We start from the raw sequence: 27,705 nt of genomic DNA, 5'->3' as shown, positions 1-27,705 counted from the left end.
GGCAGTAATGCACTAGAAATGCTAATAATTTCAAGAGCAATTGGTCTGGATGCCATATTACCTAGTTTTGTTTTATTTGATGTGAAACTAATAGTTTCATGTGTACCTGTACTTATTTTACTTATTTTAATGCCACATTATCTTAAATGTAGTAAATGTGTAGTAAGAATTGTTTTCATGCTTTAAAAAGATAAGTCCTAAATATAATTACAAATTTTATTAGGAATTGAATTTTTATTTTTCTGATATAAAACCAATATTTGCCAATAAGAAAAGTCTAGGTATAATGAAATTCCATCTAAATTATGGAAATCTTGCCTAGCATGTATGAGGCCCTGAGTTCAATCCATAGCACGTCTCCCCTCCCCACTTCCCAAGAAAATAAAAATTAAAATTAAAAAAAAAAAAAGGAAATCTGTCTTCAACTAAGTCCACAGAACTTTTCTTACCCAGCCCACGAGGATGGGACCAACGTGTTCTGTTGAGCCATCAGGCTTCCGAACATCCCGAAGCTGACTAAGAAGCTCTGGCAAAAAATAAACAGAATGCTTATTTCGTTAGGCATTCAAATATGAACACGGCTGGAAGCAGTTCTGGGTTATTCACATTATTACATAATCACTGACTTGTTGTAAGACAAGTCAACTAAGCTACAAGTCACAACTCATCCCAGGAATAAAACGATACCTTCGTGTAGAGGAATTAGAGAATCCAGTGTTCCAAAAATTTGGTTCAACTCTTGTTCTGTCATGATGGAGAGTTTCAGCATGGGGTCATGATAGGCCTGCATAAGAAGGACAAGAGATGGACACAAACATTTAAATTCAGAGGAACTAGCATCTAAGAGGTGCTATGTGATTAACAACAACAACAACAACAAAAAAAATCTAGTTCTCCTAACAACTTCTCCCATAGTGCTGCAGAAACAGCAGACAGGAGTAGCTGGAGGAGAGGAGAATCCAGGACTCCTTGAGCCTTTTGTGGTCACTGATAAACCAAAGTAGAAGGAGCATAAGTCCTTGATATAGATTTGGTTATTATAATGTTTTCAAAATCACCAAGATCCTACAGCTTGAAAAACTCCCACTTTATTCAAAATTAGCTACCAGAAGCTCTTTTGCAAATCAGTACATAGTTAAAAGAAAGAAAAAAAAATGATTGGCACTTTTTTTTTTTTTTTTTTGGTACTGGGGATTGAGCCCAAGGACATTTTACCACTGAGCAATATTCCAAGCCCTTTTATTATTTATTTTAGGATAGGGTCTCACTAAGTGCTTAGGGCCTCACTAAGTTGCTGAGGCTGGCTTCAAACTTGTGATCCTCCCACCTGTGCCTCCCAAGTCACTGGGATTACAGGTGTGTACCATTACACCCATCTGGAAAGATTTTTTTTTTAAATGCATGGAAAATTAAATACATGTTTAAAAATCTATTCAAGCCAGGCATGGTGGAACACATCTGTAATCACAGTGGCTCAGGAGGCTGAAGCAGGAAGACTATGAGTTCAAAGCCAGCCTCAGCAAAAGTGAGGCACTAAGCAACTCAGTGAGACCCTGTCTCTAAATAAAATATAAAACAAGAGTGGGGATGTGGCTCAGTGGACGAATGTTCCTGAGTTCAGTCCCTGGTACCAAAAACAAACAAAACAAAAACAACAACAACAAAACTACTCAAGATTAACAATGGGAGAGATGTTTATATGACAAGAAAGAAGATCAAGTCGTAAGTGCTCTAGACAGCCAGAAGATTAAAAGTGCACTGACAAAGGAAAGTTTTAAAGATGAGCCACTTGGCACAAAGAAGGAGGCAATAATAAAAAAATAATAAAATAAATATTATAGAAGAAAGAATTGAGATTTGTGGTGGTGCCTAGAAGACGGGTAGATAAAGAGGGTTGGAAGGAAGAGAAGTGTTGCTAGGAAGACGCTAGCATCTGGGAGAACTTGATCCAGGTGAGATGAGTTGAACATAGAATCAGCACAATGTCTCTTAGAGTGAAAAGCCTTTTTGGTCCTCTCTGATCTCCTCCCCTTCCTCCAGCCCTGACTGAAACTCTGTTTCTTGGCTGTATCCAAGTATAGCTTGGATGGCCATATCAGGAACGCTGGAGGTAGGGGTTCACATTAGCAGAAAGCTGTACTAACGACCCCTCAAAGAAGGGAAACATCCTTCCTTCCCAATAATTATTTGAGGATGCCATGAATATCAGGATGAAGGAGTCTGGATTAATTTCCAAGCTATGGGAATGGAATGTGGTGCAGTGGCCTGGTATTGCTGGAATGGAAAAAATTTTGAAGGAAAGCTCATTGTCAAGAATGTACATTCTACAAGGCCAGGGTATTCCCCCCTGCTCCTCCCACACAATGTTAATTAAAAAATAAGTTTCTGGCTAGAGCATGGTTCAGTGGTAGTGTATGTGTGTGTAGCATGCTCAAGGTCCTGGATCCAATTCTCAGCACTAAATCAACAAAGCAAAACAAACAAACAAACAAAAACCCCAATCCAGTTTCCATAGAAAAAACCCTAACTTACAACAGTTATACAATTGCCTCATTTCAGTACTTCATCCACTTTTGAGATTCATATGTCTTCCTTCCCCTTGTACTAGGAATTGAACCCAGTGGTGCTTTATCATTACGCTTCATTCCCAGTCCTTTTTATTTTTTTATTTCATTTTAAGATAGGGTCTCACTAAGTTACCAGGTTGGCATTAAACTTCTGCCTCAGCCTAAGTCACTGGGATAACAGGCATGCACCACCATGCCCAGCTTCAAATGCCTTTTTTCTAAGATACAGTTCCTGTTTAAGACATCCATTCTCTTCCACAGACAAAGAGGCCCTGCATGTGAGATTTCTAGGACAGGCATCCACGGACACTTTCTGATTTAAACTGATATATTCTTTGAGGTACACCAGAGACATGAAGAGGTGAACTCCTACACGTGCCAGGTGCAGAGAGCTATTCTACCTTTTTCTTTGAACCATTTCCCACTGCTTGGTTTATGGTCACAGGTTCTTCTCAATTTCTGATGACCTGTCTTAGTCATGAAGAAGGTGTTCATAAAGTATCATCTGAGTATTATGAAATTATTCAGAGGGGAAAAATATGAAGTGACTAAAATGAGTACTTCATCCACTTTTGAGATTCTTCTGAGCTCCACCAGGTACACTAAATAAAACTATTGGCTTTTAGTTTACCTTTTTTGCTAATTTCAAGTCCTCTATCAAGTCTTCTTCTCCTTGAGAAAGTTCAAAGATTGCCTGAAAAAAAAGATGAAATATATTTAATGAATTTTCCCTTCCTTTATGAGACCAAATTCAAACAGTGCCAGTTCTAGTACTCAAAAATCCATCTCTACTTTATTTAAAAAGGATTCTCGAAAAGTTAAATCAATCTAAAGAAAATGTACCTACTAGATAACACCTGCAAAGAAAAGATATTACAGCATTTCTGCATAATGGACTTCTCTGTGGGAGAAAGTATTGCCACAAATTTACAATTTAACAGTCATCTTCTGTGTTTCAGTTTGAGCCATGGATTCTGCATCTTTGTTATGAATGTTAATCCTAAGAAAGGATTTAGGGTCTGTTCTCAGTAATGGACCTGGCAACATTATTGGCTGGGCCTTCACAGTTTGCCTCTCTCTTACTCAACAAAAGATGAATCTTAGTAGAAAGCTTTATTCCTATCACCGATTTGTCAGATGAGCGCAGGGGTGCATGCCTGTAATCCCAGCAATTCAGGAGGCTGAGGCAGGACAGTTGTAAATTTGAGGCCAGCCTTGGCAACTTAGTGAGATCCTGCCTCAAAAATAAAATAAAAAAGTCCGGGGATATAGCTCAGTGGTAGAACACCCCAGGTTCAAACCCTATTAAAAAAAAAAAAATCCTATCCTCCTCTTAGCTTCTAGTTGTTTTGTTTTGAGATTGGGATTGTACAAAGAATCCAAAACTTCATCACTCTAAATAAAAACTGGTGAAGTTAATTCATTCTAAAGTACTTCTGAACTCCACCAGGTACACTAAATAAAACTATAGGAGCAGACTGTGTGCAAGAGTGTATAAATGGGTCATTTCTAATTTGGCTCTATTAAGCCATCATAATTTAGAGAGCTATGACGCACAGAACATTTACATCAGAGGATCTAAATCCTTGGCAAACATTATGTTATTAAAGGACAAGTCTGTGGCAATAGGTCAAGGACTACTGCAGGGCAGGACAGCGAATGTGGGGGCAGGAGAGTAGCCCAAGGGCCCAACCCCTCTGAGGTCCAGAAAACCCCATGGCTTTTTATTCTACTTTATTTACCTTTTTATTTTTAAATAATTATAGATTCACATGAAAAGTTACAAAAAAATAGGCCAGGCAAGGTGGTGCAGGCCTGTAATCCCAGTGACTTGGGAGACTGGGGCAGCAGTGTAGAAAGTTCTAGGCCAGCTTTAGCAACTTAGCAAGTGTCTAGGTCAAAATAAAACAAAAAGGGCTGGGGGTGTAGCTCAGTGGTAGAGTGTTCCTGAATTTAATCCCCAGTATCACATCTACCCACATCCTACTATCCCCCCCCCCAAAAAAATATAAAAAAGTGACAGAAATAGTCAGGAAGTCCTGTGCTGTGCACCCATCACCCGTGGTACATAACTCTAGGAAAATGATGGGCTCAAAATAACTGATTAGCCTTAATGTGGATCTTCGTCAGATCTCCTTGTCCATCTGTTTTACCAGAGCTCACTTATACAGACTGGCCAAATGTGGCCTCTAAGAGAGGCAAACCATAGACCTCCACACTTGGAAATACACCATGGGATTTGGTGCAGAAAAGGAGCCAAGTTTGAATCCTGACTCTATAATATACTAGGTGGTGACCTCCTGCTCACCATGCCTTAATAATGTCCTCATCTATGGAATCCATCCTTCCTTTCTTCCCTTCCTTCCCCTTTCTCAGTGTCAGATTGTACAAATTGTATATGTAACCTATTAACTTTTGGGAAAATATAGAGAAGCATAAAGAATAAAAACTTTAAATAATCCATAATAGCATCTTGTTAACTGTTGAGAACACAAGAATAACAAACTCAGTTTCTCCCATACTCTCACAACACATATCACTTCTGATATCCAGTATGTGGGGCTTTCCCCCACATACTGAACAAGCCATCAATTTTGCAGTGGACACCAGTTGGGCCTCTCCTAATTCAATTTTGACACTATGTACCTGGGGACAGCATCAGATCCCACAAGTTGAGAACTCAGTCCCCAAGACTATATCCCCTGTCAGATGCCAATCCAAAATCCAATCTGCTATAAATCAGGGTTCCCATTACCCTCTCCTCAGGTTTTATTAATTTGCCAGAGGGGCTCACCAGACTCAGGGAAGCACTTAGGTTTACCAGTTTATTTTAAAGGATATTACAAAGGATATCAATGAACACCAAAGATGAAGAGATGAACATGCTGGAGTACAGGGAAAAGGGTGTGGAGCTTCCATGCCTCATCCAGGCACATACCCTCTAAGAACCTCCATATGTTCAGCAATCTGGATGCTTTCCAAACCTTATTATTATTATTTTTAATGGAGGCTTCACTAAATCACTGGCCATTAGTTATCAACTTAACCTTCAACCCCTTTCCCTTCCCCAGAGGTTAGACTTTCAGTCGCAACCATCTATCTTGCCTTGGTCTCATTGGTAACCAGCCTCCATCTGGATTCTACCAAAGGTTGGTCAATCTATCAACAAACAAAATGCCACTCTGAAGATATGAGTTATATGCCAGGAAATGGGGATGAAGACCAAATACATCACAATATCACATTAACCAGATATTTCTTCACAGGACTTTTTTCAGTGCATGTATTATTTTCAAAGCCTTCATTTATTAATTGTTGAATAGGTAATACATTTACATGGCATAAAATTTATAGTGCACAAATGGGCACATGGTAAAAACTGTCCTTCTCACTTCCTTCCAGCCACCCCAGGAGGCAACACTGTTGACAGTTCCTTGAGTAGTCTTCCAGAAATATTTTATGGTTCTATAAGCAAATACATAAATATATTAATTTTTCTATTTTTATATACATGGTAGCATAGTCTACATCCTATTTTGTTACTTGCCTTATCCACTTAGCCAAACATACATATCAGCACTTCTTCATGTGTCTCTACAGTTGCATAGTATTTTATTTATTTATTTGGTACCAGGGATTGAACTCAAGAACACTTGACCACTGAGCCACATCCCCAGCCATATTTCGTATTTTATTTAGAGACGAGGTCTCACTGAATTGCTTAGCACCTCACTTTTGCTGAGGCTGGCTTTGAACTCTTAATTCTTCTGCCTCAGGCTCCCGGCAGCTGGGATTAGAGGCATGTGCCATTGAGGGAAGCATTATTTCATTTATTTAGACTGGTTTCTAATAATAGTTGTTTAGGCTCCTTCTAAATTAGTACAATTATAAATATTACTGTAACAAGTAATCTTGCACATATATCTTTTCACCTATATACAAGCAGTCCTGGCAGATTTCCTAGAAAGGAACTGCTTAGTCAAAAAAAATTTTCAAGTTCCCCTTTTGCCAATGTCAAGTTCTCTACAAAAAAATAGAAATTGCAGCAGAGATCTCATTAGAGGATGTACAATGCAGAGTGCTTAGCATAGCCTGGCGTATGACAAACATTCTAAAAAGTATAATGTCATCGCAGCTAATTATTAGGGTAATTGATACAGAAAGCTCATAAAGAATGGAATTAACTATGCTCTAGAAAGAAGTTTTCTGCAAAGCTGAATCAAAGTTCTATAATCTGAATTTTTAAATTTTAAATTTTATCTTTTTGCATTGCTAGGGATTAAACTCCGGTTCTTGCATTCTAAGCAAGTGGTCTACTACTGAGCTATACCCAGGCCTATAAACTAAATATGATAAAATATTCTAGAGGCTGCTCTCAAAATATAATGGAAAGGATTGTTTTTGTGAACTTCAGAATCTTATATAGGCACTTGGTTTTAACATCCTGTAAACTCTAGATTTTCACATCAGTGTCTTTTTAAAGTGGGGGGCCACACCCACCCAGCTGGACACAGGTATTTCTCAGTTCCTTCCACTAGATTTGGAGACTGCGGTGCAGACCCTGCAAGATGCTCCCCTGCAGGGCAGCTCCCTGGCAGATACAGGAACATACCTCCTGCCGTTTGATCTCCTTGGATGTAAGCATTTGATTGACACACACATCGAAGGTCTCGCTCCACAGCTTGCTGTCTCTCCGCTTGGTGCTTGAGGAAGAGGCATTTCTGGACCAGGGTCGGGGGGCGAGGATGTCAGGGCGGCTCTCGCTGCGGAAGCTAATGGAACGCTAAACAATGAGAAGAACAAGCCATCATGGGGTCAGCAGCAGAACTAGGTGGATCCTTTGAGCAGCTTCCTGTTGCTGATGGAACATAAATCATATATTTGCAAAAAAGAAAGGACGGGACCACAGGGCCTTTAGGAAGCAGGGCATTGTCTTGAGTCTACGTGCTAAATAAAACTGGACATGTTCCACATGTGCTGAGAGTGTCCAGTTCTATGCGACCTGGACACTCAGTGTACTACAACACCAAAACACGTCAGGCCAAACTCCTGGGCAACAGCAGCTCCCAGAAGAATGGTGAGCTCTACTTGTTTCCAAAGGCCACTTCCCCTCTTCAGAAGGACAAGGGATGATGGGCTGAGGTTGTGGTAGAGCACTTGCCTTGCTTGGGTAAGGCACTGGGTTCCATCCTCAGTACCACATTTTTTTTTTAAACAAAGTTAAGGGGCTGGGGATGTGGCTCAAGCGGTAGCGCGCTCGCCTGGCATGCGTGCAGCCCGGGTTCAATCCTCAGCACCACATACAAACAAAGATGTTGTGTCCGCCGAAAACTAAAAAAATATATATATTTAAAAAAAATTCTCTCTCTCTCTCTTAAAAAAAAAAAAACAAAGTTAAAAAGAAATCTTAAAAAAGGGAGGCAGGGTGCTGGGTTTGTAGCTCAGGGGTAGCATGTGTGAGGCACTAGGTTTGACCCTCAGCACCACATAAAAATAAATCTATAAAATAAAGGTATTATGTCCATTTACAACTAAAAGAAAATATTAAAAAAACAAAACAACAAAAAACATCAGGCCTCACACCTACTCCCCTCCTCCTACCAACAGCACTTCCCTATCCCTGGGCATTCCACTGCACTTAGTTTGGGTGGACTCCACCAGACTTGACCAGTTAGAGTGTTCCAACCCTGCTTCAGGGTTGGGCACTGAGTCCTGGAAATTTGCTACATGGTTTATAAAAGAAGGGGGGAGGGCTGAGGTTGTGGCTCAGTGGTAGAGCGCTCGCCTTGCACGTGAGAGACTCTGAGTTCGATCCTCAGCACCATATAAAAATAAGTAAACAAAATAAAGATACTGTGTCCATGTATAACTGAAAAAAATTATTAAAAAAAAAAAAGAAAAGGGGAATTGTGAGCTCAGGAGATAACTTCGGCAGGGGCTTCTTATAGTAACTCTCCCATGTCACAAAGGAGAATCTATCTGCAACAGGAGAAAAGGAAGGGACACACAGAATAAAGGATGGAGAGACTGACTGACAGCAGCAGCAGAAATGTAATGAGCTTTGCCAACACTAGTGTTTTGAACCCCTGGATTCCACTATGCCTGACGCCAGGAAGAGCCACCTTTGGATATTTTAGTTACATGGGCTATTACATTACCCCTATTTACATTGATCTCAGCTGGAGTCCTGTCAACTCAAAAAGTCCCAGTTAACATACATAATAAATACCATTTTAGCAGCAAATGATGATGGAGTGGTCTAACCACCCAAAGTCCAACCCTGTGGCAGAAATATGCTACCATGGTGCTTTCTCATGACAGAAACAAATCATCAGGAAGGAAGTTAAATGCATCATCTTTAGTCCTCATCCTTCAAGATTTCAACACACTCACTGGAAACTTTTCCAAAGCAATGAGTATGACTGTGCTCAAAAACCATATTGTTATTTAACAAGTGTTCCCTGCCACCATTCCCTGTGGCCTTCTATGTCAAGTTCCAACTCCTTAGCTTGTCACAGAAGGCCTCTTGTAATCTGACTACAGGCTATGTACTTAGGATCACATCCTGCCACTCACCCACAATCCCCCTATTCTTCAGCCATACTAGGCTATTTGCCATCCCCTCAGTGTGACATGCTTTGCCATCTTTTTGTGCTCCCTTCAAATCTTCTGTTTCTAGAATGCATTTCTTATATTTTACAGTTAACTCAGAATATAAGTCAAATACCATCTCCTCTAGGAAACCTTCACTAATGTTCGCTTGTCCTCCTCTCCCAGAGCAATTTGGACATACCTCCGATATAGCAATGATCACTTTTTACTATACATACTGGTCACCTGTTTTATAAACTTCCCAAGGGCAGGAACTGATTTTGCATGTTTCATATGAGCCAAGATCACTAGGACGTTCTAAGGTAAGGTAGCTCCCAATTATTTTGAAATTCAACAATAAAATCCAATAAAGTAGAGTTTTTATTTGTTTGTTTTTATGGTTGTTTTTTAATACGGTATTGCTCTGTTGCTCAGGCTGACCCCTGGGCTCCTGGGCTCAAGTAATCCTCCTACCTCAGCCTCTCAAGGAGCTGGGACTACAGATGTGCACCAATGCACCTGGCTAAGAGAATATTTTTTAAAGGAACCATCCAATATAAGGGTTTTTTTTTTAAATAAGTTACTTGCTTAATGGAATATTATTCTAGCCAATAAAAGAATTCTGAGATAATTTAAAATCTGCATATGAATACTGTTTAATAATTATGCAAAAGTCCATAAGAGAAAAGATAAAATGGGAGTGCCACAAAATTCTATTTTTTTCATCAGAGGTGATTTCTGATTTTCCTACTTTTTAATTTTTTATGACCTAAGAAAAAATGAATAAATGAAAAATGTAAGGAGAAGCTTCCAAGGAGCTTCAAGGTATTACCAGAGCCTTCTGGAAGCTGGGAGTTAGCCATTTGCAAGTAGCAATACAAGCTCCTTGGGCTGGCACAGGCCTCTGTGAGCACCAAGAGCTTAGGATTGCTGGAGCAGACCTGGGCAGGAGATCAAGAAAACATGTGCACCCAATACACAGTTCGCTAATGGCATCTCACAAATCCTTATGATCTCTTAAAACAGTCCCTTATAAACAGTAACCAGATTAAATGAATGTAGATCCCCTGTGCTCAGAATCAATTAACCATAGTTGCTGAAAGGTCAAAACATGCATAGTGAGTCACCAAGTAACTCCATTTGCTGTTTTGAAGGCATCCCAGACAGGCATTAAAGCCCAGAAAGAAAGAAAAACACACACAAAAAGAAAATTCAAAATGAAACACAGTTTCCACTTTCACTTAAAAGAATCACCCTCCTACCTCCTTACATTTTCAGTCCCTAACCAACTTCAGACTTTCTTCCCCAGTTTGGAAGTAATTTATGCTAATTTTAAAATTTCAGATAATGCAGACATCTCAGACATTTAATATTAAGTAGCAATTCCTTCCTTTCCCCAAGGCCATTTCCTAAAAGGAACCACTGTTGAGTCTGTTCTATATCTTTCCAAACTTCCCCCTTACATTTGCTAACATTCATGGAAAACAATGTTATCTTCTTCTTTGAAATATCTTCATGTATGGTGTAAGACTCAATGCCCCCCCTCTCTCTCCACATTTATAGACGGACATAATACCTTTATTTTATTTATTTTTCTGTGGTGTTGAGGATGAAACCCCGTATCTCACACATGCTAGGCAAGTGCTCTACCACTGAGCCACAACCCCAGCCCTGTAAGACTTAATCTTTACAAAAACAGAGGTGAAATGCACAGAGCATAATCATTTTTAAAGTGAACAAGTCATTAGCATTTATAAGCTCACAGTGTTATACAACTTCTACCTCTACCTACTTCTAAAACATTTCTCATCACCCTAAAGTTACTCCAAGTCCCATGGGGGTATTATCACTGAAGTCCTTTATGTGCCTGCCTGTGCTTAGACCTTCTGATTCAATCTCTGCAATCCTTGCCCCTACCCTGCAAGGTGGGATTTGTTTTCATTTTACCTGTGAGGAAACTTGAGGCTGAGGGAAGTTAAGGCAATTGCCCAGGCAGGATCCAAAAATCAGATATGTTTGTTCCAAAGCCTGAGTATTTTCTGCTCTTGGGGGCTACATATGCAGTTTCCACACAAGTCATGCACTGTGGGGAGGTTTCAATGAGAGGAGATACAGTTCCTGCCTTCTAGGAGTTGAAATCAAGTAAGGAGAGAAAATGCATTTGTTCTGTTTTAGGAACAAACAGTGATCACTGACCAATCAAACTTCAGTTTTATGAATGAGGGGTTGTCTTGGACACTAGGATATTTAGCAATCTGACCACTAGATGCTAGTAGCACTCCACCCCAGTTGTACCAATCAAAACATCGGTAGACACTGCCAAATATCCTCTGGGTTGAGAAACACTGGTCCATGGTACCTAGGTCCACGGTAACAAGGTCCACCTTGAAGGGAGAAACCCACACTTGGGAGGGACCACCTAAAAACAGAAACATATACATAGATCTATTTCCAGGGGTATGGGGATTCTGGGACTGAAATGAGAAAATGTTCCATCCAGGACAAGCAAGAGTTTCCATGAGGAAATCTGGCCTAGCAAATGAGCTGAAAACCTAGACCTCATAATTACTGGCAGCTAAAACAATGGCCACAAGAGACACAGGTAAAGCAGATTTAGGAAATGGGTGTTCACATTTATGCCCAAGCTGGGTACGTGGCAAAAACACTGCACATGCAAAGGGGACTGTCCGGGTGGAAAATGGAGGCCCTTTACACATGTCAGAGGAAATGTACACCAGCAGGTAGACATGTTGGGACAGATTTGATTTATTAATGCTGTCTGTTCAGCCGGGTGCTCCCTATCCTTTTTCAAAAACAGAAAAGTTTCCACAGCCAGAGATAACATGCTCCAGCAAAGAGAGGTCAAGATGGGTAAACCCTCCATAAGTTCCCTCCTGACTGTATTTCTATTAGGTAGCAAAGGGTTCATTATTAAATGGAATGTGAAATGTTCTCCCACCACATTCTGGAGGACTCTTCTAAATGCTTGATTAGAGAAATTAGCTGAAAGTTAGAAAAGAAAACTTCTCTGTTGTGTAGCCATGTCACATTTGCCCCTCATGCCAGCCCCTGGAGAGGCATTGGCAGGCTCTTCCACTTTTAACAGATGAGAAATTAAAGGACCAGAGGATTAAGTAACTGGCACACGATAGTGTTGGAATAGGAATGGAGCCCAGATGTTGAACTCCAGAACACAGATTTCGGTTAAGAACAAAAGCTCTGGAGTAAAGTAAACATGGTTTCAAGTCAACTCAATGGTTGAGGGACCTTGGAAAACTTCCTTTCTCTCTCTGGAACTCAGTTTCTTCATCTGTAAAAGTGGCATGGGAACATGATACTTTTTTTTTTTTTTTTTTTTTTTTTTTTTTTTTGTGGTACTGTGGATTCAACCCTAGGCCTTGTACAGGTTAGGCAAGAGCTCTACCACTGAACTGCACTTAAAAAAATTATTACCTTAAGGGTTCTCAGTAAATTGCCCAGGTTATCATTGAACTTGCAACCCCTCTGCCTCAATCTCCCAAGCAAACTGGGATTAAGGGTATGTGGTGCCACACCTGGCTGGGGCATGATAATAAGTATCACACAAAGTTGTAATGTTATAGTGAGGACTGGATATGATATAGAGTGTCAGAGGCTTAGCTAAATGCCTGGTGTTCAGCAAGCAGGAGGTGGTTGGTAACTATCACTGTTAGATTTTTTTTTAAATTTTTTTTTTTTAGAGAGAGGGGGGGGAGGGAGAGAGAGAGAATTTTAATATTTATTTCTTTTAGTTTTTGGCGGACACAACATCTTTGTATGTGGTGCTGAGGATCGAACCCGGGCCGCATGCATGCCAGGCGAGCGCACTACCGCTTGAGCCATATCCCCAGCCCCACTGTTAGATTTTTGACTGCACTGCTACCATTAGTGCTGGTTTATATACAGTAGTCTCTCCTTATCCCTGGGAATATGTCCCAAGAGCCCCAGTGGATGTCTGAAACCACAGAGAGTACTGAACCTAATATTCACCATGCTTTTTCCTATATATACCTATCACAGGTATCATAAAGTTTAATTCATAAATGAGGTATAGTAAGAGTTTAAGTATAACACAAATGGAGTAATTTTAATATTATAATAAAAATTATTTAAAACTTATGAACTATTTATTTCTGGATTTTTCCATGTAATATTTTCAGATCACTATTGACTACAAGGTAATAAACTGGGAAAAGTGATATCATAGGTAAAGGGACTACAGTATGTTTTCATCTGTTAGCAAACAGCAGACACACCACTGAGCTTCTTGGACCAAACAGCTCCTTGAAGGATCTTCATTAAGAATAACTTAAAGAGTGAGAAAAACCATTAGAAGGATAGTGCTATTTATAAGAGATCTGGGAAGAGCCAAAAGTGCCCAACAACAGTGATTAGTTAAATAAGTCACAGTGTAACCATAAAATGGAATATTCCATGGTTGTTCAAAAAACATTCTTTTTCAGAAAAGCTTAATGATGAGTGGCAAACCTTACAGACAGACGTAGGCAAGAGAAGAAAGCTCTTGATTTACAATAACACTAAACATTAACAGGGGTTACACCCTTGGATGATGAGATTTTAATCTTCCACTTCGTAATTTTCTACATTTATCTTTTAGACTTCTTGTAATGAACAGATATTAACTGAAAAAAAAAAAACCCAAAATCAGTTGACATATATGCAAGAATAAGAACACTGAGTGAGAAGTGACACTATAAAAATAAAATCAAATATCTAGAATTTGGTTCAGATTAATGCCCAATAAAAACATAGTAAAAGGACACTCAATCATTTGAAAATCAGTACATTTCAAAATCCAAAGAGCCAGTGCAAAGAGAAACCTTTTGTAGCTTAGAGAAATTCTAAGTTAAATAAATGAAAAGCTGAAAACAATATTTGGTGTCGGTATGGAAAAAATATACAACTTGCTTTGAGCCAGCCCAAAGTGAGGAAGCCTTCTAGAAGCCTGGGGCAGCTACCCAACTAATGTCATAGGGTACCATCAACAGGCCCTTGTATGCTAATGTTAATGACAAAATATTCCCCTCACTGAAAACAATGACTCTCCCCACCGCCCCCATGCAAAGTAAGGGACAGCTGAGAGGTAGGATGCTCCAGCTTCAAAGTGTGGTGGTTATTTTTAGATTCTGACAAATTGTAGGCTTTTTCTTTTTAATTTTTTTTCAGTTGTAGATGGACATAATACCTTTATTTATTTATCTTTATGTGGTGCTGAGGATTGAACCTACTGCCTCACACGTGAGAGGCAAGTGCTCTACCACTGAGTCATAACCCCAGCCACAAATTGCAGGCTTTATTATGACCAATTTTTTAAAACTTTTTTTTGCAGAGCCTGCCATGAGAAAGGCACCCCGAACACCCTGTAGAGTCCCAGCTCCACCACTTACCAGCTGTGTGACTCTGGGCACATGTTTAAACATTCAGGTTTTTACCCTGTAAAGTGGTAATGAAGCCCACCTTGCAGAGACTGTGAGGTACTGATATGAGGTCATGAACATAAAGTGCTTTGTATGGAACCAAGATTATAGTAGCTAATCAACTCGTGAGAGTTCTTATTAAAAATAAGAAACAGCAAGCTTTAAATTACAAGTCAACTATTTACAATGGTTTGCTATTACTCCAGGAATAATGAAGAACAGTAGAAAACTAGAAGTTCTTCCTCATACAGAATTCAGGTTCCTTCTCAGCTATACCATTTCCTCGTAACAGCAAGGTAGATCTGGTTGCTGATTGTTTCCCACAACACACATATATACACACAAACCCCAAGTTCATCTCCACACTGCCAAGCAACTAGGGGCCAAGGACTTATGAGATCAAACCAAGGGACTAAGTAGCAGGTCCTTAAAGAAGAAAATCATGGCTGCCAAATGTACAGAACAGCACTTATCCTTGTGAGATCATTTATTTCTCATATCTAGATGGTATCCGTTTGTGTGCTCCTATCTCAACCCTGAAATGCCCTTTCTCCCCTTCATCCTTATCAGCTCTGAGCCATCCCAGACCCAACACAAATCCCTCCCTCTTTGCAAGGCGGCCTTTCTTGATGTCTTCTATCCCTAAGCCACTACTAAACTCTCTCTCTCCCTCAAATACTTTATTACATAAGATTTTCAAGTCTTAGTTGAGTACATGCCTGTGGTTATCAGGAACCATTCTAAAACCAAGCAATTCTCCCTGGAGGGGCCAGAGTTGGGAAGGAGTACTGTGGGGAGCCACTCTGAATGACTCATGCCTTCCAGTCCTGAAGCAAGAGGCTCTGACCAATCACTATATTTCGAGGTGACTTGGGCGTTGTCCCTGCCCAGGAAGTCAAAGGCTGTCACCCTGGGGTTGAGCTACACTCACCTATTCCTTTGTAATCCTATCCCTTTGCCCTGTTTGGGATAGAATGTTCCATGGAAGCTCCCTTTGTGTGTCCCCTTCTCTTGCTCTGCCTTTGGGTGTGGCCTTCCTAGATGTCAGTCAATCTGCTGACAGCAGACATCATGAGGCTAGATTCAACCTTCTGAAACCTGACCCCTTGCCTCATTTGAATGGTTTCTCCCCAATGAAAGGGTTCAGCACCTGCTCCTCTCTCTTTCCTCGAACCCCAAAGGTCAGAGGAGCTTCACAGGACCCAAAGAAAAAGGTATCTCTGTCTCTTGTGCGATTATTTCACACAGCCCAGTTCACCTGGAGTCACCCTGAGTATTTTAGTCATGAGGAATGCGACAGAATACATGTTCTGATGTGTTGGTTAAAGAAGAAGGGCAAGGCCCCATCACTAGGCAAGTACCCACTGTCAGCCCCTGGGGAGACCCTAGGAGCAGCAATGGCCACTGTTTCTAATAATAACAGTGATAATAATGGCAACTACCAATATTTTTTTTTATCACATTTTAAGTAATGTGTAGTTTTAGGCACTATTGACACAGATAAATAACTTTGGGGGCTGCGTGTAATGGCATGTGCCTGTAATCCCAGCAACTTGAGAGGTAAAAGCAGGAGGATCCTAAGTTCGAGGCCAACCTTGGCAACTTAACAAGACCCTACCTCAAAATAAAAAAAAATTAAAAAAGCTGGGGATATAGCTCAGTGGCAGAGCACTTTTCTAGCACGCACAAGGCCCCAGGTTCAAAAAGAAAAAAATAAACAAAAATTTTTTTACCTTTTTGTGTTCATAACCTTTGATTGGAATTACACTCTAGGAATATAATTGAAGGAAAGAAAAAAAAATACAGGCACACACAAGAACGCACAAAATCTGTGATCAGGATGTTTAAAGCAATGTTGTCTACAAAGGTTAAAAGAAAAAAAAAGGGGCGCCATTTAAATGTTCAACAATATGAGTGTGATTAAATAAACTGCCATATCCTTTGGGCAAAACTCTATGAACCCATTAAGAACTGGGTCCATGAGCTGGGTGAAGTGGCACATGCTTACAATCACAGCTACTTGGCAACTGAGGCAAGAAGACTGAGGCTAGTCTTCTAGGCAACTTAGTGAGACACTGTCTCAAAAATAAAAAATAAAAATGACTGGGTATGTAGCTCAGTGGTAAAGCATTCCTGGGTTCAATCCACGGTACCAAAAAAAAAAAAAGCAGTATGATTATGAACTTGGTTTTAAAAAATATGCATGTTGTTGGTGATGTAGCTCAGTGGTAGAATGCCTTCCTAGCATGTACAAGGGCCTATGTTCACTTCTAACACAGGAAAAAAAAATGCATGCCGCTATATATATAGTAAAAGAACTACTTCCGGAGTACATAGTGAAAGGTTAATGCAAGCTTTTTTGGTGATATGGAGGAAGGATTACAAGTGACTTTTGTTCCCTTTTTTGTATTTCAGTGTAATTTTAAATTTTATGTTATATAATCAAAAGAAAGCAAAATAGATGGTACTTTTTAAAAAATAGGACAAATAACTTCAAATGATATTCAATATAGTTAGCAATACAAAAATATCCACAGCCTAAATATTCACCAATAGGCCAATTGTGTAAAATAAATCATATCAACACATTGAAATAATATATACACAGTCCATAAAGATCAGATTTTTCCAAGAACAACGGGGATATAATACTTCTTGTCCTACATAAAAAATTCTCATCCAGGTAAATGACAAGAGGAGGATGAAAATAGATGAAACAAAACATACTAAGCCAAAAACAAACAAAGAAAAAAAAAGCATTAAAAGAAATAAATAGGGATATTTAAGTTGTTCTTTTTTTTTTTTTAAGAGAGAGGGAGAGAGAGAGGTAGAGAGAGAGATTTTAATATTTATTTTTTAGTTTTCAGCAGACACAACATCTTTGTTTGTATGTGGTGCTGAGGATCGAACCCGGGCCGCACGCATGCCAAGCGAGCGCGCTACCGCTTGAGCCACATCCCCAGCCCCCCCTTTTTTTTTTGACATGATACTGGGGAGTGAACCTAGGTTTGCTCTACCATAAAGCCACAACCCCAGCCCTTTTTATTATTTTGAAACAGAGTCTCACTAAGTTGCTGAGGCTGGTCTCAAATTTGTGATCCTCCTGCCTCAGCCTCCCAAGTTGCTGGGACTATAGGCATGTGCCACTGCACCCAGCTAGGGCTATTTAACTTTAATGAAAGGCCCAATGCACAAAAGAAACTGTAACAGTAACAAATATGAACATTTTTGCACCTAAATGCAGAGCTTGGAAACACATGAGACCAACACGGATGCCACAGATCATCTGTGGTCACCTCGAAGGCAATAACCCCAAAGGCAGCCAATCACACAGACAGTGATGAAGGTGGAGAGACTCTGAGTGACCCCAAAGTAGGCTCAGGGGATGTAAGCTATGTACTTATACCCCAAATAATACTGGGAGAAAATTATTAAAATATGAACAGGAGGTAGTTTTGGAGTAGAAGGCTATCCATGTTCTTGTCTCTTTCTTTTCTCTATTTTTTCCATAATGAACATACTTTCATAACAGAAGAGAAAAAAAGTTGCTGTCCAAAGAGAATAAAGGGCTACCTCACAGAGCAATGAGCACAGCATTTTGTCACATGTGCTGGACTCAGTGCAAATGAGTCCTGCAGCTGTGCACAGCAGTCACAGGAGAGGCAGGGAAAATCAAGCTGCCAGCCCACAGGAAGCTCACCTTCCCACTCCACACCAGGGGAGTACACTCTGGCCCCTTTCAGACCTGGGCCAGGTTTTCCTCTCCTGCAGTCCAGGGAGGGAATTTATAGGCCTGGAGGGATTCAGACATCTGTGCTCCAGTCTACAGACCCACTAACCTTCCTGGAAAGGAAGCAGACAGAGCGCCATGCAGTCGTCGGCCTGTCCCTTCCCGACATCCACAAATGCAGCCTTTGTGCTGTGGCCCAAGCCCCCAGCCCATATGGGTTCAGGGAGGCAAGAGAGAACAAATCCTGCTGTGTGCTCCAAGGACCACTCACATTTGTGAGGGGCTTTTAGTCTTTTGAGGGAGGCTGCCAGCCCAAAGCTCTCCTGATATCCTCCTGGGATAACTGCTCTCCCAAGGAACCAGAGGAAGACCTACTAAGTGCTCCTGTATTGATGAAAGCATTGTGTTCGGGCCTCAGTCATCTCTTAGCCTACAATGAAAAGGAACCTGACCTGAGAGACATAATTGGATATCCAAAGGGATCCATACACATCTAAGATGCCAGGAGCCAGGGAAAAGGAATTCTGCAACAGAAAATCAAGCTGCTCCATGACAGCCCCAAGTCATTTTTGGAAGAGAAAAGGCATAAATAATATATACATGTGGGTGAGGATGAATGGCTGCTTAGAGGCTCAGGCAGCCCAGACTTTCCTAATTTCTCTTTCTTCCCTATTAGAAATGTCCTGGAGCTCCAGACAAACTGCGGAAGGATATGAAATTGGTTTAGTGAACATCCCTGTGAGGCCTGCTTGTCCTCCTTATCCTCCCTGTTCCCCAAGCTATGTTAGCACCTACACCCAGTCTAGCTGCTGAGGGAAACAGTAAAGTCAGGGAGCAGTTACTGGGATGCTAGGACTGAAAATAATGCTGCAGAATGCAGAATGGAAATAATGTTGAACTGCGTGCCCCAAGGTGAGCTGCAGAGATACCTAATGGGCAAGATGGCATTCTCCACGCTTCATGGATCATTCGTGGACATACTGTGTAAGGCTGACTACAACCCACAGGACGCATTTTCTATTCACTGACCTCTCCACTCCCACCAGGACACACTTGAGAATAAACATGTTACTCAAGTACTTTTTGTGTCTTTATGCATAACTATATGAATAACTGTTCTATTTCTGCCAGGTTGTTTCTGTCCCATATGTACAGCTAGAGTCAGCAATTCATCATATTTGAAAAAAGTAAATAGAAAAATTCCTTTGCCAAAAAAGAAAAAGAAAAAAAAAAAGACTTTGAAGCTTTGAAGACCAATTTTTACATTTCAGTTTTCCCTCGGGTCTGGCTTTCTCATCCTTGCTTGGTCTTAGTCTATTGGATTTCAGACATGACTTCTTTCTTTCCCAATTCTCCAGGTCAATGCAAATTTCCAAGGTGATCAAATATTTTCTCTGGTATTTCCTGAGTAGGATCCCCAAGAACAGGAGAAAAGAAATGAAGATTGCCTGAGAAGCCAAAAGAAAGACAGTGAGGGCAAGATCATGGAGGATCTTAAAGCAATGTATAATCAGAGCTGGGCTGCAGTGGGAGACACAGAAGCTGCTTTTCCTAGGAGCATGAATACAAAAGTCTATAGTTCAGGCAAAGCAATGATAGCAAGTGAAGCAAAGGGACCAGTGTTAGAAGGAGAGTAGGGGGACATCCGTAGGTGACAGGTGGCTAGTTACTCTGGTCCAACTCATTATTGCCACATGGGAACCTAAGTCCATCTCTGCCATGAATCTACAAGAAAGCAATTCCATACAGAACAGAGCAACAGGAAGGCAGGAAGAAGAATATGGTGCTTGGTGAGGTCTTATTCGGTGCCTGTGGAATGAATGAGGACCTCCTGGGCACAGTGTGGGACATTCTTGGGGAAAACAACAGGAAGAGATGGCTAGTGATGGGGACGTTCCATAATCAGGAGAAGAAATTGCCTCAGAGTGAACCTGAATCACAGTCACTAGGATGCAGAAGAAACAGTCAAATGCAGAAGAAGGCTAAAGAATTACCAAAAAGCAGAACTCAGTGAAAGACCAGACATGTATGAATCAGGTGGTGATGACTCTTCCAGGGGAAGCTGATGGCAATGAGCTTGTCCAGTGGGGCTCAGAACTGGTCATAAAAGAGAGCAGGTAAAGACATCCTTCTTCACTAGTTTTGCAGTCCTTCATCTGGCTCCCCAGTTGACCTTATTCTCTTTTTCTCTGTTCTTCCATAAAAAAGATCAGGGTGTAAGTAGGGGCCCAGGGGACTAACCACTGAGAGAAACAGAGCCAAACCTACAGCAAATTAGGTGATGAGGGATTCATTTGGGAGCAACTGTTGGCACAGTTAACAGAGGAATGGGCACCAAGGGGATGAACTCTGGAGAGGGATGGCATCTACAGGAAAGTGGCAGGAACAGAACGGGCTCTGTGGAGTCATGGTATATTGGCTAAACTGTGAAGAAGCACGGACAGAAAGTGGGTAAGGAAGAACCCCAAAGAGTTCTCAAATCATGGATTTTTGTCACATAAGGCATGTCTGGGGTTCTGGTCCACAATTTTCTTAAGGATGCAGAAAGCAAGGATAATATTGCCAAGCCACGGTATTTGGGAAAAATAAAAAATGGCTCACTTGAAATGGTTCAGCTATATTGGGTGAGCCTTTTCATGGCATGATTTCTTTTTTATTTTTTTTATTTTTTATTGTTAGTTGTTCAAAACATTACATAGTTCTTGATATATCATATTTCACACTTTGATTCAAGTGGGTTATGAACTCCCATTTTTACCCCATATACAGATTGCAGAATCACATCAGTTACACATCCATTGATTTACATATTGCCATACTAGTGTCTGTTGTATTCTGCTGTCATGGCATGATTTCTGTGGGCTTGAGTTTAAAAGAGGATACTTGGGTCTAAGGCCTTAGACAAATCTCAATTTTCACTTTAAAAAATAAACTTCATCAGGACTTTAAGAATAACTACAGCTGGGCATGGTGGCACATGCCTGCAATCCCAGCAGCTCAGGAGATGGAGGCAGGAGGATAGAAAGTTCAAAGCCAAACTCAGCAACTTAGAAAGGTCCTAAGCAAGTTAGTGAGACTCTGTCTCAAAAGATAAAAGAAACCTGGGCTAAGGATGTGGCTAGTGGTTAAGTACCCTTGGGTTCAATCCCCAGTACAGAGAGAGAGAGAGAGAGAGAGAGAGAGAGAGAGAAATAACTACAAACACTCATTAACTAAAAAATTACTATAGTAACCAATATTTACTACTGAACTAATTAGTAAATTATTATTATTATTAAAGAGAGAGAGAGAGAATTTTTTAAAAAATATTTATTTTTTAGTTTTCGGTGGACACAACATCTTTATTTTATTTTTATGTGGTGCTGAGGTTTGAACCCAGCACCCTGCGCATGCCAGGCGAGCATGCTACTGCTTGAGCCACATCCCCAGCCCCTAATTAGTAAATTATTGATGGCTAACAAAGGGCCAAAGCACTATAGGAGACCCTTTGAATATAATGTCACATAAATCTTTACAACGATTTTACAAAGGAGCTGGTGACATTGTGGCAAAATTTATCCATAAGGAATAAAAGTGAGAACTAGAGATGTTAAATTACTAGCCCAAGGTGACAGTCTTTCAGTGAGGCAACTAAGATAGGAGCCAAGTTACTTCCACTCCAGGGTCTAACCCAGGGATCAGCAAACATTTTCTGTGAAGGGTCAGATGGTAATTATTTTTGGCTTTGTGGGCAATATGGTCTCTGTCACAACTATTCAACTCTGCCATTGGGGTGCAAAGGCAATCACTGAAAAAGTACAGATGGGCATGACTGGGTTCCAACAAAACTTTACTTATAGACAATGAAATCTGAATTTCATATATCAAGAAATATCATTCTTCTTTCCTGCTCTTCTCCAAACGTTTTAAAAATAAAGCTACCCTTACCTCATAGGCCATAAAAACAAAACCCAGGTGGCAGGCTACATTTTTTCCACATGCTGCAGTTTGCTGACCCTGCCACCAGGTTCTGTTATGCGTCACCCCCCCTCCCCCCAGCTCATATCATGTGCTGGGTTTCTTTTGAGCACATACATATTTTAGGACAAAACCTGTAAGAGAACATCTAGATGCAGCATATGCCTTGGAAATACAATCGTGAGGAAAAATACAAGAGAAATGGTTCTGACTCTGCCTGACTTTAGATTGCAACTTGAAAACACTTTTCTTCCTTTCTGCCCTCTCACCTGTACTCTTCTATTGAGACAAGCATTGAATTTGGTCAGTCTGAAAGCAGGGGAAAATCTGGGTAGTATAAGGATGCCCCTTTCTACAGAAAACCACTGTGTCCATCTTACCTGCAGAGTTTGGCTGAAGCGTTTTAATGGGGTGGCCTTCACGGGTGGGATGAGGTTTGCCAGAGATGTGACTCTGGAAAGGGGCTTGACCCGTTTATTACTAGGTTCCTGTAAGGGGGAAACAAAAATAAGGAAAATGTCAAGGTCAATTCTGAAGAAAACCTTATTCTACCACACAATCATGTCCTTCTTCATAAGCTCCTGGTTGCATACTAAATTGTGGAACATCAAAAGTGCCCTGTCTTACTCCAGCTCTGCAGAGGTGACCTAGCTTAGGAGCCAGGGAAGGATAAATAACAGGGGATGTCAACAGAGGCAGCTTCTGAGAGAAAAGCACAGGGCAGGGATCTCCTTTTTCCTCACCCACAGTATCTGCTAGCTTTTAATTTGGAAGCCTCCACTTTGTAAAATCATCTTTCCTACTCCTGTAGAGAAAAGTGACCTATGATTTTCCATTAAATGACCTTGTTAGGCAGGTGTCTTTTGTTGCTTGTGGTTTCATCTTTTTTACAAACCATTTCTCCATTTCCCCTAAAGCTACTCTTCTTTTTCAAAGTGGTCTTTCAAAAGCACAAAGATTGCTTTTCTTAATTCACTAAGTTAAAAATCCATTTTTTAAAAGAAAGGAAGTTTTATTGCTGGGATCTTATGAAAAGTATCTTTACATCTACAATGTATTTTAAATGCATTATTTAAATATTAATACTCATATATACTCATAAATATAAACCTAATTGCAAAAGAATATGTACAAGGAAAAAACTGAACCATGGGCATTCCTTTCTATACTATTTATAACCATAAATTTTGAACATCCCTCCACAGAAAATGCTATTTGCAAATCTGCAAGTTACTCCCAAACTGGACGATGGGTGAGAGACAGCCTACCCATCCCAACGACTTTAAAGACAAAAATTACATAAATAAAAACAACAGGCTGTGGGGAACAGAGAGATGAAAGACAAAACATTTTCCAAAGACAAAGAGAACAGTTTACCCTTGTCTTCCTAAGCTCCATCTGACCTGCAGTAGATGCTGGACAGCACATGAAGACACCAGATTTTGATGGAAAAAGCCAAAGTAGCCAATTGTGGCAGACCTCAGTCATTTGCAGAGGGAGCCCCAAGGTGCTCATCTTTCCTTTTCAGCCATTGCTTTCAAAGTTTTGAGGGGTTAAACCAGAACTTCTGATTCTTCAGGACATCCCTGCAGAATATTCTGAACATAGCAGGTGCTTAGAAAAATCCTTTGTAAATCTGGAATTCTGCTGAGAAGCTCTCCTGTCATTTTATGCCCTTGCCAGCCTCAAAAAATTGTAAGTCTTCTCTGAAATAGACTTTCCCTGAGTTCTATGGTATTTAAATAGAAAAATTCAAAATTTTAACCCCCTCAAAAGTTCAAAACACTTCCACACTGTGGCTAAGAATGACTTCATAATTTCTCAAAGCAGTCAGATACTTTTCTAAGAGAGAATGAATCCGGGCTGCCGGGGACCTCCCTGGCTTCTTGGCATGCTAAGTTGAACAGGCAGTAGAAAACTCTCAGACCACCAAGAAGGCTTAGTTCCAAAATATGACGGAGGAATCTTCCAACATAAGAGACACTGTGTTACAAAGATGTAAGTATTGAAGAGAAAGGTCTAACAGTCTTTCTTTCAGCTGACAGTGCCCTTCAGGATGCTCCCTGTCTGGTGTCTGGCTCCTGAGCATCTGCGCCTAAAAGAGGACCTTTTTTTTTTTTTTTACGTCAGAGCTGCACCACCAGCATTGAATCCACGCACGCGCGCGCACACACACACACACACACACACAGCCTCTTAAGCATCCCCTGAATTTCTCTAAATGGCTCCTATTTTGGTTTGGAAATGCTAAGATCATGATATCTCTACCTTTGGTGGCATAAACTGCATTGCAGCAATTGAGAAGGCAGAGGATTCCCTGGGGTAGCGGGACTTAGTCTCAGATAATCCTATAAATACTTCAGAGTCCAGAGCCTCTGGTTCTCATTTTTGTGGCTGAAATTGTTGGGTCACAAATTCTGTATCAGAATGGAGAGGTTGAAAGGCAAATAGCAGCTAGTATTTTTTTCTTTAAAAGGGGACAAGAAGACGCTGCATACTTGGCAGGTTAAGGGATGATCCAGTTCTGTTCCACCTGCTGTGTCATCTCTTCTAAGGTTCTGCTGACTTTGCTGCCCATTTCACAAAACCCAGTCAGATGGGCATTAGCTATGTAGCTATAAAGATATATGTAATTTGCAAATGTGGGCTCCTCTGAAGGTTCAGCACAGTGCTGCTACACAAGATTCTAAACTAAAACTGCTTTCCTGAGGCATTGCCCATTTGCAAGTGAACATCAGGCTGCTATCTGGTAATCTTAAATTCTCAAGTAAAGAAGGACTGAACCAGAATCCATTGCTATCATCCAGCAATACAGGCAGGTGTAAGTTCAAAAACAGAACACTTACAGGTTATTGGATCTTTGTAGGGGGAGCTTTTTGCCTGACCCACATAAGTGAAGTATGAATTATGGTGTTCTCCTTGAGGGCTTCTGTGAAAATAGGAGATTAAAAGAAATTCTTGGCCTAATTTGATTTTTCTTTTCCATTTACTCAGTATGTCTCCAGCTACATTTACTGCTGTCTAAAGAGAGCCTTCAGGGAAAAATGTTTCCAGATTCTAGATAAATAGCTCTACTGAGAACTAGCAAATGCAATACCAGGGATGCTTTCAGGCTTTGCAGAGAGACAACAGAACAAAACCTGCAGAGAGGCTTCCTAGTCCAACAACTAAAGCTACCAGATCAAATTGGGCAAGGTCAATGTCTACCCTAGGAACAAGATGTCCTGTTTCTAGGGCACACACCAGCTCGACCACATTATTTTAAGAGAGGGCAGGAGGGCATATCACTAAAGAGGTTAAAAAAAAAAAAGATTAAAAAGTAATGAATATTCTCTGTAGGCATTATTTCATGAATAACAATAGTTTTGTTTCATATTTTCTAGATTTTAAGACATTTGTTTTTCTTATCTTATTGCACTGGCTAGAGCCACCTGTATGTTATTGATTATAAGGCAAGATAGTGAGTGTACTACTCTAATTTCTAATACTAAAGTGATTATTCTTAAGATTTCATCATTATGTATTATGTTTGCTGAAAGAATGGAAGAGTCATTCTTTATTGAGCAAGGATAATTCTCTCTGTACCAAGTTTGCCATGAATTTCTATTTTAAATTGGCATTGACTTTTTTTTTTTTTTTTGGTGGTGCTGGAGATTGAACCCAGGGCCTTGTGCATGTGAGGCAAGCACTCTACTAACAGAGCTATATCACCAGCCTGGCCTGGCATTTGACATTTATCAAAAAAAAGCTTTTTTTTTTTTTTTGTCTATTCAGAGAGCAGGGAAGCTGGGAAAAGGAGGAAGAAACTAAAAGAAGGGAAATGTGGCAAAAAAGGAAAGAGAATGAAGAAAGGCATACAGGTAGAACTGATCTAGCAATTTAAAATACATCTTGGGGTTACAAACAAAATGGAATGGAGCACTCCATGTGATTTTATTTTTGGTTTTTATTAAATGGATTTTGATATTCCTTCTGAGAAACAATGATTTTTTATATTTTCTTTATTCTTCCTCCCAAGAGGTAAAAACCAAAACAAATTGACTGTAACATAAGAAAATGTCTACCACATGCATATGACCTGGCATATTTCTTCCTTCAAAAATAGTTTCAATGAAATAACTATGATATTAATGAGGAAACCCTCACTAATTTCCTTTGTTTTTTGCAGCCATAGTGGGGTTGGAATACTAGGAAGATGATCCATGTTATGTCTGCAGCTGCCCTGAGACTCTACCTTCACTGGGCCACAGATACGGCCCAGGAGGGGCTGGAAACGCAATCATGTGCATAGGGAATTAGACTGCTGTACTGCAAGGAAGAAGTGAGTCGGTAGACATTTTACCCATGAGTTGATGGAGTCATATAAAATAGCCTTTCAAACACTTGGAAATATTAGGGAATCCTTTATAGGACTCTGTGTAGGCTGAAAACTACTCTCCCAAGGTTTGTCTAATGTACCTCGCCACCCTATAGGTGGCTTTCACTATCTTCATATGAAATAAGAAGTTATAGTCTCACAGTGACTGAGAAACTTTAGCTTAAATAAATAATAATAATTTAATACTGGTCGTAGTAATTTATCTCAATGCTTGACATATAAAATATATTAGTTTACTCTTACCATTATCCCTACAATTTAACTACTATTATGATTCCCATCCTCAAGATGAAGAAACTGAGGCATGGAGTGGTCAATTTGCTTAAAGTCATTAAGCTTAAAAAAAAAAAAAAAAAAAAAAAAGGTGACCAGGATTTAAATCCAAGGCAGCGTACTCCAGAGCCTATGTCTTACACAGGCCTAGCTTTTTCTGTGAGGGGCCAGAAAGTAAGTAATTCAGACTTTGTGGGACATCCAGCCTGTCACAACTACTCATCTGTGCTGTCAGTCATAAACAATAGGTACAATTATGAATGTGGCTATAGCCCATTATACCTTCATTTATGGACATGCAAATCAAATTTCAGAATATTTTCATGTCAAAAATATGTATCCTTCTTTTTCACCTATTTAAAAACAGAAACTCTTAGCTTAAGGCCCATAGGATGTATGCTGTATTTGGCTTGGGGTCACCCAAAAACAATATACATAGAAGCCTCATTCTCACACATAAGCTTTATTTGCATATTCTCCCTGGGGCTGGGCATGCAGGCTCCTCTCCTGATGATCAGGGGATATATATGACTTTACTTTTTGTATGAGTAAACCTTATCCTCCTGCATTTTATTCTCTTAATTTTCTAAGCAAACCAGTCCAAACATAACACTAACGTTCCCTGATCATTAACATGTACAAATAGAACACATTAAGAAATTACATGATGCCTGGGATTTACTTTAAAATAAAACAAAGCTGGGGTAAGGGGATAGGGATTGATTACAGGTTGATAGATGTCAAAACCAGGTG

General features: G+C 40.2%; 1 protein-coding gene across 7 annotated transcripts in view; it reads right to left on the bottom strand.

Annotated features, from left to right (window-relative positions):
* Nucleotides 1-27,705, bottom strand: part of Arhgef3 (Rho guanine nucleotide exchange factor 3) — a 302,635-nt gene that overhangs the window by 19,088 nt on the left and 255,842 nt on the right. For 6 of the 7 annotated variants that reach the window (XM_048801083.1, XM_048801085.1, XM_048801087.1 and 3 more), the window contains 5 exons: nucleotides 22,682-22,789; nucleotides 7,180-7,350; nucleotides 3,199-3,261; nucleotides 688-784; nucleotides 450-526 (listed from right to left, as the gene is read on the bottom strand). In XM_048801083.1, coding sequence (XP_048657040.1) covers nucleotides 450-526; nucleotides 688-784; nucleotides 3,199-3,261; nucleotides 7,180-7,350; nucleotides 22,682-22,789 — 516 coding nt within the window. Of the gene's footprint in view, nucleotides 1-449; nucleotides 527-687; nucleotides 785-3,198; nucleotides 3,262-7,179; nucleotides 7,351-22,681; nucleotides 22,790-23,678; nucleotides 24,348-27,705 lie in introns of those variants that run through there. The other variant, XM_048801086.1, reaches the window with a different exon arrangement.

Source organism: Marmota marmota, unplaced genomic scaffold (genome assembly GCF_001458135.2).
Source record: "Marmota marmota marmota unplaced genomic scaffold, marMar, whole genome shotgun sequence".
Taxonomy (NCBI): Eukaryota; Metazoa; Chordata; class Mammalia; order Rodentia; family Sciuridae; genus Marmota; species Marmota marmota.
Note: the sequence above shows the minus strand (reverse complement) of the source record. Positions and strands in the feature narration are given on the sequence as shown.